Below are 14211 nucleotides of genomic sequence, written 5' to 3' on the forward strand. Positions count from 1 at the left end.
AGGTAAGAAGAGAAACAGGAGCAAAACCTTCCAGATAGATCATCCCCAACTTCATACTGATAGACACGAATGACCCGACGATACGCTATGCTATTCAAAGAAAAGAAACCAAATGAATACACCAGAGGAAGGGGAGGCAAGAGCACACCGAGACAGACACACACCACAAGGCCCGAGCTGGACAGTGTACAGGCAGGGCCACCTGGCGCCCAGGCGGGGTCGTGGTGGAGGCCGAGCCGACAGCCGGCCTGGGAGAGCAGGCAGCCTTGGGCAGCTCACACGGGGACCAGGCAAGACAGGACAGGGCTGGGAGGAGCCACACGGTAAGGGGAGCGTGGCACCTCGTGGAGACAAGTCCGATGCCAGCAGACACGGCCACGGGCACCGGGGAGGAGAACGGACCCCAGGGCAGCTTACGAGCTCGAGCTGAACCTGCGATCCCTGGATCCCGCCCCGCTCTGCCTTCAGCACGTGCTCGCATGAGTGTGGGTAGCACTCCTCCCGCTGCCTCCTTTAACGACTGATGGGCCTGCCTGCAGGGCCTCGGGAGCGCTAGTCTAAGCCACCATGGTCCCGGGAGAGAATGCAGGGGTGCCCGATCCGGGCAGAGGCCAAGGCCTCCTGGGGAGGCCCCACTGGCACCGGGCAGGACGGCCCTGCTACTCTTGGGGCTCCTCCCAAGTCCTGTGTCTCTCCATCACCCAGAAACCCTGAGCACTTGGGCTTCCTCTTGAGGCAAAAGACGGCCTCAGCCCTCCGTGGGGGCACTGGGGGAGGAGGGGTCAGTGCACAGACGGGGACTTAGTGCACCAGCTGGAGCCCCTCAACAATGTCATCCTATTTCACGCCCATGACCACCTAGGCACTAAACGTGATCCCAACTGACACGTGGGGGAACAAGGCAGAAAAGAAGTCCAGTATAATCCCAATGGCTGAATAAGCATGGGGATTCTCAGAGGCTTTGGACTCCAGCTCTGGCCTTCTGGCCCCATCTTATTCCCTAAGAGAACCCTTGGAGAACCCTTGGAATCTGAACAGGAAGGTGGGAGCGGCTCCCCTCCCCAGACTGCAGGCCGTCAGGGACAGTGGGCCACGGGTGCCAGGGAAGGGGGGCGAGGGTAGGGCGGGGGACGTGCAGCCTGCCCCAGGCAGGAAGGTCCATTCTGGGATCCTCTGCAAGCCAGGCCACGAGGGGACAAAGGGCAGAGAGACAAGCACACTAGACACCATCACACCACAAGCCCGGAGAAATAAGAAGTCAATATTAACCCATCGAGGAGATACGTTCTGTGGAGACGGGATCCCAGCAGCCACAAGACAAGGTGGTGTCCGGACAGCAGCATCGCGAGGTGGGGGACAGAGGCAGACACAAGAAAGAAAAGAAAAACAAAACCAAGGTCATCAGTACCCACGCTGCGCTCAACCCTGTACCCGTCACCGTCGCTGTGCAGGGCAACCACGGGCCACGCTCAGTGCCATCCAATCCAGGACATCCAGCGACTCCACCTCTGGAGAAGTTCCTTCGAGAATCCTCCCAACTCTGCCCACCCCTCTGGCTCCAGCCAGACCAGGCTGTGCTTCCTAACCCTTCTTTCCACACTCTGGAGCCCGAGGCCTGGGCAGTCAGCCCCCAGGACCGAGCACTCCCGGGGCCGCACCTGGTCTCCTGGATCCACTGGTGGAAGGCGTTGGCGTGCTGGGCGAACTCCTGGCGCAGCTTGTCATTCTCCTCCTGCCGGCGCTGCTCCTTCTGCAGCTCCAGCTCCCTTTCCTAAGGACCGAGAGAGGAAGAGGCGTGTCATCCCCGCCCCCCTTCACGGACAGGCTCGAGGCCCAGCCACTGACCGGCTGGTCTCAACATTTGAGAGGAACAGGGAGTAGTTTTCTGAAGCTACTCGGGGGGTCAGGAGGACGAGCTGTTCATCTCAACCCACAGACAGCACGGAAGGCGTCTGGGAGGCATTCGCCAGCCTGCTTCCCCAGAGACCTTGCAAGACGCAGGCAGAGGGAGGGCCGATCACAGTCGTGCGGGCCTGCGGGACCCACACAGGGTGACTTGTGATGAATGAAATCCTCACGATCTCCTCACGCTTCAGCCAGGAAGGGCTTCCCTGCCCAGGGCCCCACCCGGCCCAGCGGAGAAGGGCACCTTGATGATCTTCTGCAGGTTCCTCCAGGTCTCCTCCAGGGCCTCCATGGTGAACCAGGTGTAGGGGTTGGAGGCCACGCGGAAGCTCTTGATCTGGCGGTCCAGCTCGGCCAGCTGGTTGAAGTCGGCCTGGGCCGAGCTGAGCGAGGAGCGGAAGGCGTCGTGGGCCTCACGCAAGGCCTTGATCTCTTCCAGGGAGTTGCAGCGCACTGGGTCTGTTAAGTCCTCCTCTGCGTTTTCAAACCAGCTGTTGAAGGCAGAAGCCTTTTTGGCAAAGGTCAGGAAGAGGTCCTCCACCTGAAAGCAGAGGAGACTGAGTCAGCACAGCTGCAGGGGCTGTATGGACCATCCTTGGTGGGCGGGTGGGCGGGCAGCGGTGTGGGCACCAGAAAGGCGGGGGTAGTTCCCAGGGTGTCGGGCTTGCTCAGCTTGGTCCGGCTCGGCTCTCTGCCGCCCTTCTCCCACTGCTGAAAAGTCCTCCCTCTTTCTCCCCTTGCCCCCCTTTCCTTGGGACGTGCAAGCTCAGTCTCCCCGGAAGCTTCCGAGCAGCAGCCTCATGAAGGCAAGGGTCCCACTTCCCTTGGTTTACGCTGACTCCACACCCCCGTGCAGAACCTCTGTCCCAGGAGAGGGGTTTGCTTTCCCTATGCGTTGAGCTGGCTGAGCTCGGCCGGGGCCAAGCTTACCTTGCGGAAATGACTCTGAGCCTCCAGCAGCTTCTTCTTCCGGGTGGCTGAGTTGGCCAGAAGCTGGCTCCACCTTTTCATGAGGGCGGCGTGCCGGGCCTCGATGGCCTTTGACTGGATGTGCTTGGCGGCCAGCAGCTGATCTTTGAGGGCAGTGATGTTGGCGATGCCCTCCTGCTGGAAGGCCTGCAGGCCAGCATCGAAGGTTTCCTGGAAGGAGCGAGAAGGCAACATGCAGGGACCGCACTGAGATGAGACCGTGCGCCTCCCGGCGCCTTGGCTCGGATGGCACCCGCGTCTGTCCAGCCAGCTGCCCAGGCCAGACCATCAGCCTCGAGTCCCCACCTCCTCCTGACGCTTGGTCACCCCTTGGTCACCACTTTGCTGCATGTCCTCCAGACCACAGGTCACTGAGGCAGCTCCCCCCAGGCCCTGCTTTCCGCCTCGGGCTGAGGCACCCGGGCTCCCCCACTACCTCTGCCAAGAATACCCGCCCAGCTGTTCCCCAACCACTTTCAGTTTACCCTCCGTGATCTAGCTTGGATGTCACCTCCTCTGGGAAGACTTTCCCGTCAACACCTGCCTGCTGGAAACTGAGTCAGACACCTCTTGAGTGAAGTCCACATCCCGCTGTGCTCAGCCCTGTTAGCGCCCATCAGGCTGCAGCTCAGAGGCCTAGTCTGAGAGCTTCCTGAGGACCAGGACTGTATCTTGTTTACTGCTGGCCCCTAGGGCCTAATATAAATAGTCAAATGTCTCAGTGAAAGATGCTGACCGTCCATCATTCATTCACCAGGAAATACTATTCGAGTGTATTTCAGTCAATCAACAAAGCAGCCACGACTGACCTGTTTGGTAAGGAGAGTTTGGACAGAAGACAGATCTCGACCATAATCATCTGTCTTCAAGCTGTTCTCCTTTTCACCTAGAAAACCAAGCATGGGAAATCCACCATCCCTTCTCAATGTAACAAATTTAAAAGAAAAGAAGAAAAAAGAAAACCGAGGCACCTATGATTTTGCTTACATTTGAATTCCACTACTACGGGCAGCAGTCTCTGAACCCAAATGAGCTGGCTCCTCCCTGTACCCGGGGCCCCCTTCTACGTCTGTGTCCTGAAGAGGTCCCTCCAGCCTGTCCTAGATGCTGTTCAGTCGCTACTGATGCGACAGCAACTATCAAGGTCATGTGGGTCCTGAAATCAGTGCAGCTCCTCCTCGCCTGGGGGCTGGATCACACCCTGGACCCGTGTAGCTCGGGGACAGTGCCGGTGCAGGCTGGTCCGGCTCGTGTGGCCCTTGTGTTGTGGTGCCCACTGCTTCTTTCAGCGTTACAGGACCTTTGTTTTGTTAACCCTCGTGCCGGCCCAGGGGCACCGCTGAGGCTCAGCTCTCTGCCTCAGGACCCTGTCTCCTGCTGCCACCAGTGGTGTGCCCGGTGGCAGGGGTCTCTGATACGCTCACATTCAGCGGTTTCTTCTCTGCAGAAGAAAGCCAGCTGCGTAGGAAGCAGACAGGCTGTGGCTCTGAACCATCTTCCCGGCCCGGGAGGGTAGGAGGTTTGGGCAGCGCCGAGGCCGTGCTTACCAATCCAGGACTCCACCACGTCAGCCTTCCAGTTGAACTGCAGGAAGGCCGAGTTCTCGTCGAGCTTTGCCTTCCTCTGGGCGGCAGCTTTCTCCAAGTCTGATACTTTCCCGTTCAGGCCCTTCATCTTTGAAGAGATGTTCTCCTCGTGGTGATTGTTCTAGGCCGTGGAGAAGGCACACTGTCAGCCTGGCCCCCGCTGCGGTTACCTGATCTGCACCCTCCCTGCAGGGCGCAGGCAGGCCCGCAACCTCTGTGACAGGCCGTGCTTCCCTGCCCACCGCCAGGAGAATGGGGAAAGGCTTTTCTAAGAGCCTTAAAGAGATGAACACTGGCAATTCTGCTCCTACAAGTAATAATGAGGAATGTGATAAAATGTTAAGTCACAATGATGTATTCATTAGTGTCATTTTTGACAGCAAAAAAATTAGAAAAAGCCTAAATAATTATGACTCAATGGCTACTATACGTATGCAATAAAAACAATGGCTTGGAACAATGTTTTCACACTGTGGATATTAAAAATTATTAAGCCCCAAACGCTCTGATGCAGTCTTGGTTAAAACTGTATGTGAAAACACAAACCATAAGTCAGCATAAAATTTAGAAAGAAACTCAGGGAGGAAACGAAGATTGCTGTTGGAAACAGAGCCCCAGGCTCTCTGCCACAAGGCTGAAGGACATTCACAAGCCGTCATCTCACAGGTGGGGCGCACTTGTGTGTGGTGAGTCGTACACAGGCCTCATCTACGCGGACATGGTCTGTATCTGAAATTAGTCTCCGTTAGGTTATTTGCCCACAAGAGTGAGGAGAAAAGCTCCCTAGTGAACACGGATTTTAACTAGTTACCTCCTGTGGACCAAATCCCTAGTCTTAAGGCCTGATCACCAGTGCAAATTCTGTGATGAGGAATTTTATTTACTCATTATGTGTTTGTGACAGGAAATCAGTCGATAGAAGTCATTTGTCTTGTGCAAATACATGTCTTGTGGGCCTTGTGACAGATGGCGGCACCACGTTTAGTCTGGATTTCAGCTGGGGAGTGACTTGACTTCACTGCTGCTGAGAAAGCACCAAGACCCCTTATTTTTTGCTTTCTCCCTAGAAAGCTGTTTGAATGAAATGAACCTTGTGATCCTGACAGACACGTTTATAAAACATCCTGGATAGCAGCCAGGTTTTACACAGTGACGTACACCCACTGAACAGCTGCCGTTTAGCCTAGCGGGTGCCTCAGCATGAGGAGAGGCTGGAGGGTCACGCACGGAGGTCTCACTGGGGTCATCTCTGGTGGTAGGTCTATGGGTGGCTGTTTTGATCTGCCCACTTGTGTTTTCTACCACCTCTATAAAGAGCTTGTATTCCTGGACAAGTAAACTAGAAGAGCAAACACGTGGGAGTGCCAGTGTCACAGCAGGGATGCGTCTTTGCTTAATTAAAGCAGAGAAAAACAACTGCTGCAGAATGGCTTTACTAACTGGCTTCAAGAAGGGGGTAAATACCCAGTTAAACACGGAATGCAGGAATGGAGCCGCTACCAGTCTCCACGCAGACCTCTGTTTGGTGAGTATCCCAGGGGAGGAGCTTTGCGGGCAGTTGCGGTACCAGCACGTGGTGTCCCGGAGCGAGAAATGAGGGTCTGACCAGCGGGCCAGGCTCACCTTCTTAATGAGGTCTTGTCCGTTAGTGCAGACGTCATTCACCCGGTCCTTGTGGACAGTGAAGTCTGTCTCGAAGGCTTCATGTTTCTTCAGTAAGCCCTGGAGGGGAAACAGCAAGGCTCGCCACTGAGAGCCTGGTATGTGCGGTGGGCCAGCTCCCGGGGACAGAGCAGGACTGGAAGGTGCCCTCACGTGCACCCCAGTCCAGCTGGGGCTAAGACAACAGACAGATACAGAATAAACAGGAAATCATAAAACAGTAAAATGAGGACACCGCGAGCATAACCAGAGGCGGGTGGGCTTGGGAAGGCCTTTCTGCAGGGGGGGAAGCTGCTGCCAGTCAACCAGCACAGGCCCCTCTTTCCCTGTAGGAGACCACAGAATGGATACCGAGCAACCTTACAATAAGCACCAACAGAACAGTGACACCCGCCCTGAGGTTTAACCTGAGCACATCTCCTGCGGGACCTCCCAAATCTTGTCTCTTCCTCCGTACAGCTGAAGTGCTGGAGACAACACCCCTTGTGTCGGCTTCCAGGGAACACAGTGATGCAGAGGACAGGAAGCCACTGACTGCATCTGCCTCCTACCTGTGTCCCCCAACTAGCTGAACAGGGTTCCCACCGGGAGGAGCGCAGCTCTAGGGCTGCCCTGACTCTCGGGAAGGCTGACTCCGCTTCCACAGCGGGTGGCACGGACGGAGGAACACCGACCACAACGTGCAGCTCCTCCTATGAAGAGGGGAGTCGCCGCACCCCCGGGATCCGGGGCTGCTCTGGCCCACAGGCTACGCCTTAGGATCCCTGCAGCCTTGCCTTTGCCTCTCTGAACGCTGCCTGAAGAAGCTGATCTAAGCTGCCAGGTGGTGAGAGGCCACGTGGAGGGGACTGAGACGTCCCGGCTGGAGCCCCTTGAGTGACATCACCGTGCACCTCTCAGCCCAGCTGCCTTCTGCCTCAGTGCAGCTGTGTGAGGGGGTCCCAGTGAGAGCAGCAGAGGCAATGCCCATCAGTGCACAGAACTGTGGGAAAGAAACTGTTGTTTTTAGGGTTGTGACACAGAAATAGGTAAGCAATGTATTTAGGAAATGTTACTGGTTGAACTGTGTCCTCCCAAAGATATGGGTCCAAACCTTAGCACCTAAGAATGTGGAAATGAGTTTTCTGCAGGTGCAATCAAGTTAAGACAGGTCATCAGGGTGAGTCCTAATCCAATATGACTGGTGTCCTACGTATATAAGAAGACGGAAATCTGGACACAGACACACCCAGACAGAATGCCACGGGAACACAAAGACACAGAGGGAAGACAGAGGTTCGAGTTACGCTGCCACAAGCCCAGCTACCAGAAGCTGGAAGAGGCAAGAAAGGGTCCTCTCCTAGAAGCCTCGGAGAGAGCAAGGCCCTGTCGACACCCTGATCACAGACCTCTAGCTCCCCAAACTAGGACAAAACAAATTTCTATTGTTTCAAAGCCACTCAGTTTGTGGTACTTTGCTAAGGCAGCCACAGGAAACTAACAGGGTACTAGTAACCTGCGGTTAATGATACCAACCGTACTGCTGGGCTGACAGCAGGACTCCATGAACTGGGGCTGACAAAGTCACCCCAGTTTTGTCTACAGAGGGCCAGCGTCTCTCGCGTGGGATCTCGAGGACCGGACCAGCCAACGAGACGCCGGCTGCCGGCTCTGAGCGCTCTCCTGGTAAGAGCACGGCCACCGAGCAAGCTGGCAGGAAAAGGGTGGAGCAGGCAGCTGCTAGGAGGGAAGAAGCAGGCAGCATCTCCAGTTTCTCTGACCTGGATGGCAGCAAGGGTGTCTCCATAATCTTCACTGGCCACCAGGGTCATCTTCTCATTGATCCAGGCTTCCTCCTCCTCCACGTTGGCTACAAACTGCTGATATTCCAAGGACTCTTCTAGCCGCTGGCCCCTAATCACAGGGGACAGTATAAAATCAGCCATAATTTCCTCTAACCTGGATGCTTAAAAACACGAATGACAAGTGTGGGATGTAAACGGTTCATTCGAGCCCTCTTCCTAATACAAAGCAGAGAGTGCTGGTCCAACACGAAATTCTGGAACCATATGCTCGGTCCGGATTCACATAACGGGACCAGCTCGGCCTGGGCCTGTCAGAGCAAGCCAACCGTGGCGCTGGCACAGCCAAGAAGAGGGCCCCGGGGGTGCAGGGGCGCTCACCGGGCGGCCGCCAGCTGCTTCAGTTCCTTCCAGTGCTCCACGAACTGCGCCAGGCGCTGCTCAATCTCCTCCTTCCCGATGGTGTTGTCATCGGACAGCTTCCTTCCAGTGTCCAGGACACCCTAACAGGCGAGAACAACTGGATCAACAGATGCTTCCAGGAAAGGGCCTCGACATCAAATTCAGGCCTTCTCCGTCCCGCTGTGGGATGAGGGGCTCACCTGGGCCCATTCAAGCCCCGCTGCCCGCTCAGCCAGAAGAGGCCCTCCTCACCTGAATCGCTGGCTCGTGGGCAGCCAGTTCTGCCTCCAAACGTTTGTGCTTCTTCCTCAGGTTCTGAACGCCCGTCAGGTCGCGGCCATAGTCCTCCGAGCTCACCAGCAGCTTCTTCTCCCTGGGCAGCACAGGGGGGTGGTCAGCCTCTGCACCTGCGTGTCTTCAGCTGGAGACGTGCAGTCAAAGAGCGTGAAGCTCACACACCCCATGATGTCCTTCACCTGCATCTACCCATCTCTCCGGGAAAGTCCTTCAGAAGCCAGGCTTCTGGGGAAAAAAGCCTCTACTTCCCGAGTGAACAGTGTCCACGTACGTCTCCAGGACACCTCCCGTGTCCGACTCTGCAAAGGGTCGGGGTGCGCTGGAGAACAAGGAGGTGCCACTGCTGCCGCCTTATCAGTCCTACCTGATCAAATACACACGTACCACACGCGGTAACATATGAAAATGCTAATGTAAACAGCGTTTTAAGGCAGTGAATTGAGAGGATCCTGTCCTTAAAAGATGGTCTGTTTATAGGCTACATCATCTGGAAAAGGCAGACTGAAATTCTGGGGGAGGGGAGATAAAAACACACAAGACGAACTTTTCTTCCTGCGAGCAGCAATCTTCCCCAGGATATCAGACCATCTTTCCCAGATGGGAACTCACTAATGTCGCCAGTGACCTAAGGGCAGGGACTAGACAGGCCCTGGACGCCATCACACACACCGCCACGTGGAGGCCGTGGCCAACCACTATCACCGCATGCCCGGACACCAGGAGGGAAAGCCAGGGCGTCTCACCACGGCTGTGCGGTGAGGCTGGGACCAGCCGGGCACAGCTGCCGAGTCCGTGCCATTTCTGACCCACTTCCCATCTCACCACCACGGCCCAGGAGAGGATAAGCCCGGGGTTCCTAACGCCCTCCGTGAAAGGCTCCGAGGGCACCCGGAGCGGGGCGCGTACTTGATCCAGGACTCCTCGTCATCCATGTCCCGGAAGAACTGGTGCAGGCGGTGGGACTCGTTCAGCCTGGCTCGCCGGGAGGCCGCCAGGCCCTTGATCTTCTGGAAACGGCCGTTGACGGTGTCCCGCTTGGCCTTCACCTGGGAGGTGTCGAAGGCGCTGCTGGTCATCAGGCTGTCTGCCTGGCTGTTCAGGTCCTTCAGGCGATCCTGGGCAGGGGACACGACGGAGGGGTCAAGAGATCTGGGTCACCCACGAATATCTGCTTGTAAATCGGAACTCGGGACGTCTTCACTGACGGGTTGGTTTAAGATTTATTCAGGTTACTCTCAAAGTGTGGTATGTGGACCCCTAGAGTTCTAAGAGATCAAAACTACTTTCATAACAATACAAAAACATGATCTGCCTCTTTTACTGTGTGAACATTTGCACGGATGGTGCAGAATCCACGGTAGGGGTGGCGCTGCTCAAGGCAGTGGCAAACTACGAGCAGAAATCCAACTCTTCAGTGCCACGCATTCCCAGTAGAAATCGCTGTTTCACTTAAGAACGTCTTTAAAAAAGCAGCAAAGTTGTTAATTTTATTAAGTCTCCATCTTTGAGTACGTGTAGTTTTAATATCCTATCTGATAAACAGGGAACGCCGAGTGCCGAAGTTCAATGGCTGTGCTGAGGAGAAGCGCATGTTCTGAGCTGAACCGGCCACTTCTTCCACGGACCGTCAGTTTCACTTGAAAGAACGGCCAACAGACAAACTATGGTCATTCTGACTTTGGGAGCTGATAAATACTTTGTCGAGAATGAATAAAGTGAACCTGTCACTTTAAGGAAAACTGAGTTTGCTGCTAATGATAAAATTCAACCTTTCATGAGGAAATTAGAATTTTGGAAAATTGGCATCCACCTCCGTGAGCCTGACAGCTTCCCGATACGTGTAGATTTTTCCATTGAGACTGGCTGTGATGTTAATGAACGTGATGTTTGATACCACATACAGACATGTGTCAACATTTAGAAGATCTACTCTGCGAATCAATATTTCCCAAATGATTCTGTAACCTCAGTCATGAGTAAATGATCCATTCAAAGTCCAAGATGGACCAGTGGATTTAAATATAAACAGTATGAAAAGCTGATAGTGTTTCCGAGTCCACTTTCCAACTAACCTTTAGAAACTACCACTTACTGAGTTGGATGTAGTATCAAAAAGTATCGACAATTATCTGAATTAAAGTACCACTCCCTCCTCTACCTGTGTGAGGCTGTATTTTCATCACACACAACAAACTGAATTCAGAAGCAGCTATAAGAATCCAGCTGTCTTCTATCAAGCTGGACATCAAAGAGATTTGCAAAAAATGTAACCAGTGTGACTCTTCTTGCTGTATTTTTGTTTTTGGAAAAACACAGACATTATACATAAAAAATGTTACTTACGTGAACTTCTGATGGGTTTATTATTTTAAACGAATTAATACGTTTTTCTCTGTTTTCTTACATTTGCTACAATTCATAGACCTTATTCAGATTTCACCAATTTTTATATGCATTTGTGTGTCTGAGTATGTGCATGTAGTTCCATGCAGTTTTATCGTATGTGTAGATTTACGTAACTACCGCCAAGATCAAGATATGGACCTTGTTCTGAGGGCACAAAGGAACTTCCGTAGAGTCTTTACAGTTGTACCCCTACCCTGTCCCTAACTCCTGGCAACCACGTCTCTGTTCTCCATCTCTATCATCTGTCATTTTGAGAATATCCTATAAATGAAATCATACAGTAGGTAACCTTTTGAAATTATTTTTTAATTTTTTTTGAAATTATTTTAAAAAACTTAACTCTAAAAATTTAATTTTTAATAATGGCAAATACCAACAGATAAAACCTACATAACTAACTCTGCTAGGGGCTCTCATTAATAGTTCAGAGTACAAAATGGCCCCGAGTCCACAGCGTTTGAGCACCTTGGCTTTAAGGGATGAACATCACTGTCCTTCCCCAAATGCGCCAGGTGCCTTAGAGTCACACGCGGCCGTGTCCCAAGCCCGGCCTGGCGCCCCCTCTGCTTACCTCATGGGCAGAGATGTCTGCCTCCAGCAGTTGGTGTTTTTTTAGCAGGTTGTTCACAGAAGCCAGGTCTTTGCCATAATCCTCAGAGGCCAGCAGGGCTTCCACCTGGCAATGAAACATGAAAGGGAAGGCTGCTGTCTGGAGCACAGTCTGCGTCCTGGCAAACCCAGGATGCCCACTCGTCCCCCAGGCCCCCCGTCTGGACAGCTGCAAACTTCCCCCCAACACGCGGCTGCTGCGCCGGCTGGCGTGGACCCTCCCCTGGGCAGAGAGGTAGCAGCTCGGGCAGAGGCTACCATACAGAGACGTTCCCTGCAGCAAAACGCGCCCCCGAAGCTGGGAGCACCAGCGTGGCCAAACGCATGGGGACGGTTAAATCATGGCCGCACTCTGTGACGGTCTAAGGCAGGTGTTCACATGTTCAGGAAGACTTTTTCATGACTTGAAATAACACCACCAATATGTGCTGATGAAAAATTACGTTATGAGCTCAAATACACATAAAAGTACAGCTACACAAAAAGTCACGGAAATAGGTGTAGACCAGATAGATATAGAATAGTGGTCTTTAAAAATTTTTTATTTCTTTTTACTTTCTGTACTCTCTGAACAGCCTACAGAGACCGCAGGATTCTAACTCTGGCCTCCGGGCTCTTTGCTGTTGTGGTTTCTATCTGGGCACCATGAGAGCGGCCTGCACACAGACCCCACCACCCACTCCTGTTTGCATTTTCCTGTGGAAACAAGTGACCCATGTCCAACCAGAGATAAGTTCTCTCTTCTGTAAACATTCCCTCCCTGACTACAAACCCCTCAGAGTACACAGCTCACACTGGATGATGATTCTGTTAAGAAGGACGTCAGGAGAGCCCTGCCTTTCCACAGAATCCTCCAGTGGGGAAGGGAAGCCCCGGGGCCTCACCTCAGAGAGCCAGAAGTCAAAGTCCTTGATCCCAGTGTTGAAGTTCTGCTGCTTGTTGGCTTCTTTCAGCTTCTGGCTCTTCTCAGCCGACTTCTGCACCAGGAACTGCCACTGGTCAGCTAAGGCGGCCAGCCGGGCCTGGGCAAGAGAAGAGAGCCGTTGGAGATGGCCAACTCCACGGTCAGCGCCCTCTCTGGAAGCCGACCTGATGCCCCTCACAGAGGAGGATGGAAGATGCTCACAGGAGCCACTCTCACTAGCATCCCCTCAGCAATGCAGCCAGAAGTCAGACTGCATTCCAGAGTCATCATCAAGCTGACGGTAACGCTGAAAGTCAAATCCAGCCCCCTCTTCTTCCCGGGCCAGGAGGAGGGGGGCCGGGGGACGGGAGGAGGGGGGCCGGGGGCCGGGCCAGGAGGAGGGGGGCCGGGGGACGGGCCAGGAGGAGGGGGGCCGGGGGACGGCGTACCTTGACGGCGTCCTCGCTGCCGGCACAGGCCCCGCGGTCAATGAGGGAGTTGCCCATGTCGATAACCCCTCGAATCCGGTCCGCATTGGCGTGCAGTTCTGCTTCGAAGGCCTGATGCTTCTGGTGCTTGCTCTGAAAACACCAAAGAAACCCTGCCACAACCTTTCGAAACCAGGTCCTGCTAGGCTCTGTCTTTTCAGGGAGAAGGGGTTCTCAGAAGGGAGGGAGTGGTAGCAGACCTGAGGAACTAGGGGCAAGTGTCGCCGTTTTTATAGAAGGTGATCACAGAGTCTGTGCGAAATACTTTAGGGGTCAGTCTGATGGAAGTTCAGCAGAAGGTCCGAGCTGGGAGAAAGGAAATGCACCAGCCCAGGAGTAGGTGAATTGAGTCAACTCCTAAATCAGCTGGACTAGCTATCTGTGAGTGAAATCCTAGAATTATACGCTTTCTAACATTTGGCAGGAGCTGGTAACGGCCAACTGTAGTTTTGAATCTACTTGTGCATCAATTTCCATCCACGGCTTTCTCCTTAGTGGAAAGCAGCTCTAACTGATAACACACATATGGCCCTCTCATCACCTAAGGTGGCAGGCACTATGAAACAAGGTATCCGAGGGCCAGCCTCCCCTCCGTCGACAGAGAAGAAGGTTACTGCTGCTGCAAACCTTGGCTTTGTGGGCTTCTCATCTGGCAGCTGCAAGCAATCAAAACTGCTGGATTTGTCAAAATCCAGGCTTGACTGTAGGTAAGAATTTCTTTTTGCTAGAAGAGAGGGCTGGGAGGATGATGGGCATCTGAGGCTGGGGGGCACCACGGGAGACAAGTGGGAGGACGCAGCTGTGGGGCAGTTCTGGGTGAGAAATGCAGGGTTGCAGGCAAGAATGTGATATGGGGAAAAAAGAACTAAAAGGAAAAAAGCAGTACAACTGGGGAAGGATTCTGCATCAAATGTTTCATTTCAGGGGCAGCAACTGTCAAAAGATGGAGCCATGTGGCTGGCGAAATGCAGCACCAACATGAAGCGTCCCTGCACCGACTCTGCGCCCAAGCCCAACTACAGAAACAAAAAGAGTCTCAAATGCCCACGCATGCTGACAAAAGCCCCTCTTCTTCTGTTTCTTGTTCTGATCGTTCTTTGGCTCAATTCCCACCCATTCTATTTCTTCATTTCTTCCATGCATTTAGGCAACTTCTAAGCTACATTTTGGCTGGAAAGTCTCTTTCACTGCCCCTTGGGTGA

The 14211-nt window shown here is 53.7% G+C and overlaps 1 protein-coding gene across 5 annotated transcripts in view; it reads right to left on the reverse strand.

Annotated features, from left to right (window-relative positions):
- Positions 1-14211, reverse strand: part of SPTAN1 (spectrin alpha, non-erythrocytic 1) — a 60384-nt gene that overhangs the window by 3383 nt on the left and 42790 nt on the right. For 3 of the 5 annotated variants that reach the window (XM_082619369.1, XM_082619368.1, XM_082619366.1), the window contains 14 exons: positions 12971-13102; positions 12502-12639; positions 11580-11684; positions 9509-9717; positions 8558-8678; positions 8285-8406; positions 7883-8015; positions 6084-6182; positions 4422-4581; positions 3684-3760; positions 2836-3045; positions 2150-2446; positions 1659-1771; positions 1270-1287 (listed from right to left, as the gene is read on the reverse strand). In XM_082619369.1, coding sequence (XP_082475495.1) covers positions 1270-1287; positions 1659-1771; positions 2150-2446; positions 2836-3045; positions 3684-3760; positions 4422-4581; positions 6084-6182; positions 7883-8015; positions 8285-8406; positions 8558-8678; positions 9509-9717; positions 11580-11684; positions 12502-12639; positions 12971-13102 — 1934 coding nt within the window. Of the gene's footprint in view, positions 1-27; positions 91-1269; positions 1288-1658; positions 1772-2149; positions 2447-2835; positions 3046-3683; positions 3761-4421; positions 4582-6083; positions 6183-7882; positions 8016-8284; positions 8407-8557; positions 8679-9508; positions 9718-11579; positions 11685-12501; positions 12640-12970; positions 13103-14211 lie in introns of all 5 variants that reach the window. The other 2 variants (XM_082619370.1, XM_082619367.1) reach the window with 2 other exon arrangements.

This window comes from Mesoplodon mirus (genome assembly GCF_964341445.2).
Source record: "Mesoplodon mirus genome assembly, chromosome: 1".
In the NCBI taxonomy this organism is placed as follows: Eukaryota; Metazoa; Chordata; class Mammalia; order Artiodactyla; family Ziphiidae; genus Mesoplodon; species Mesoplodon mirus.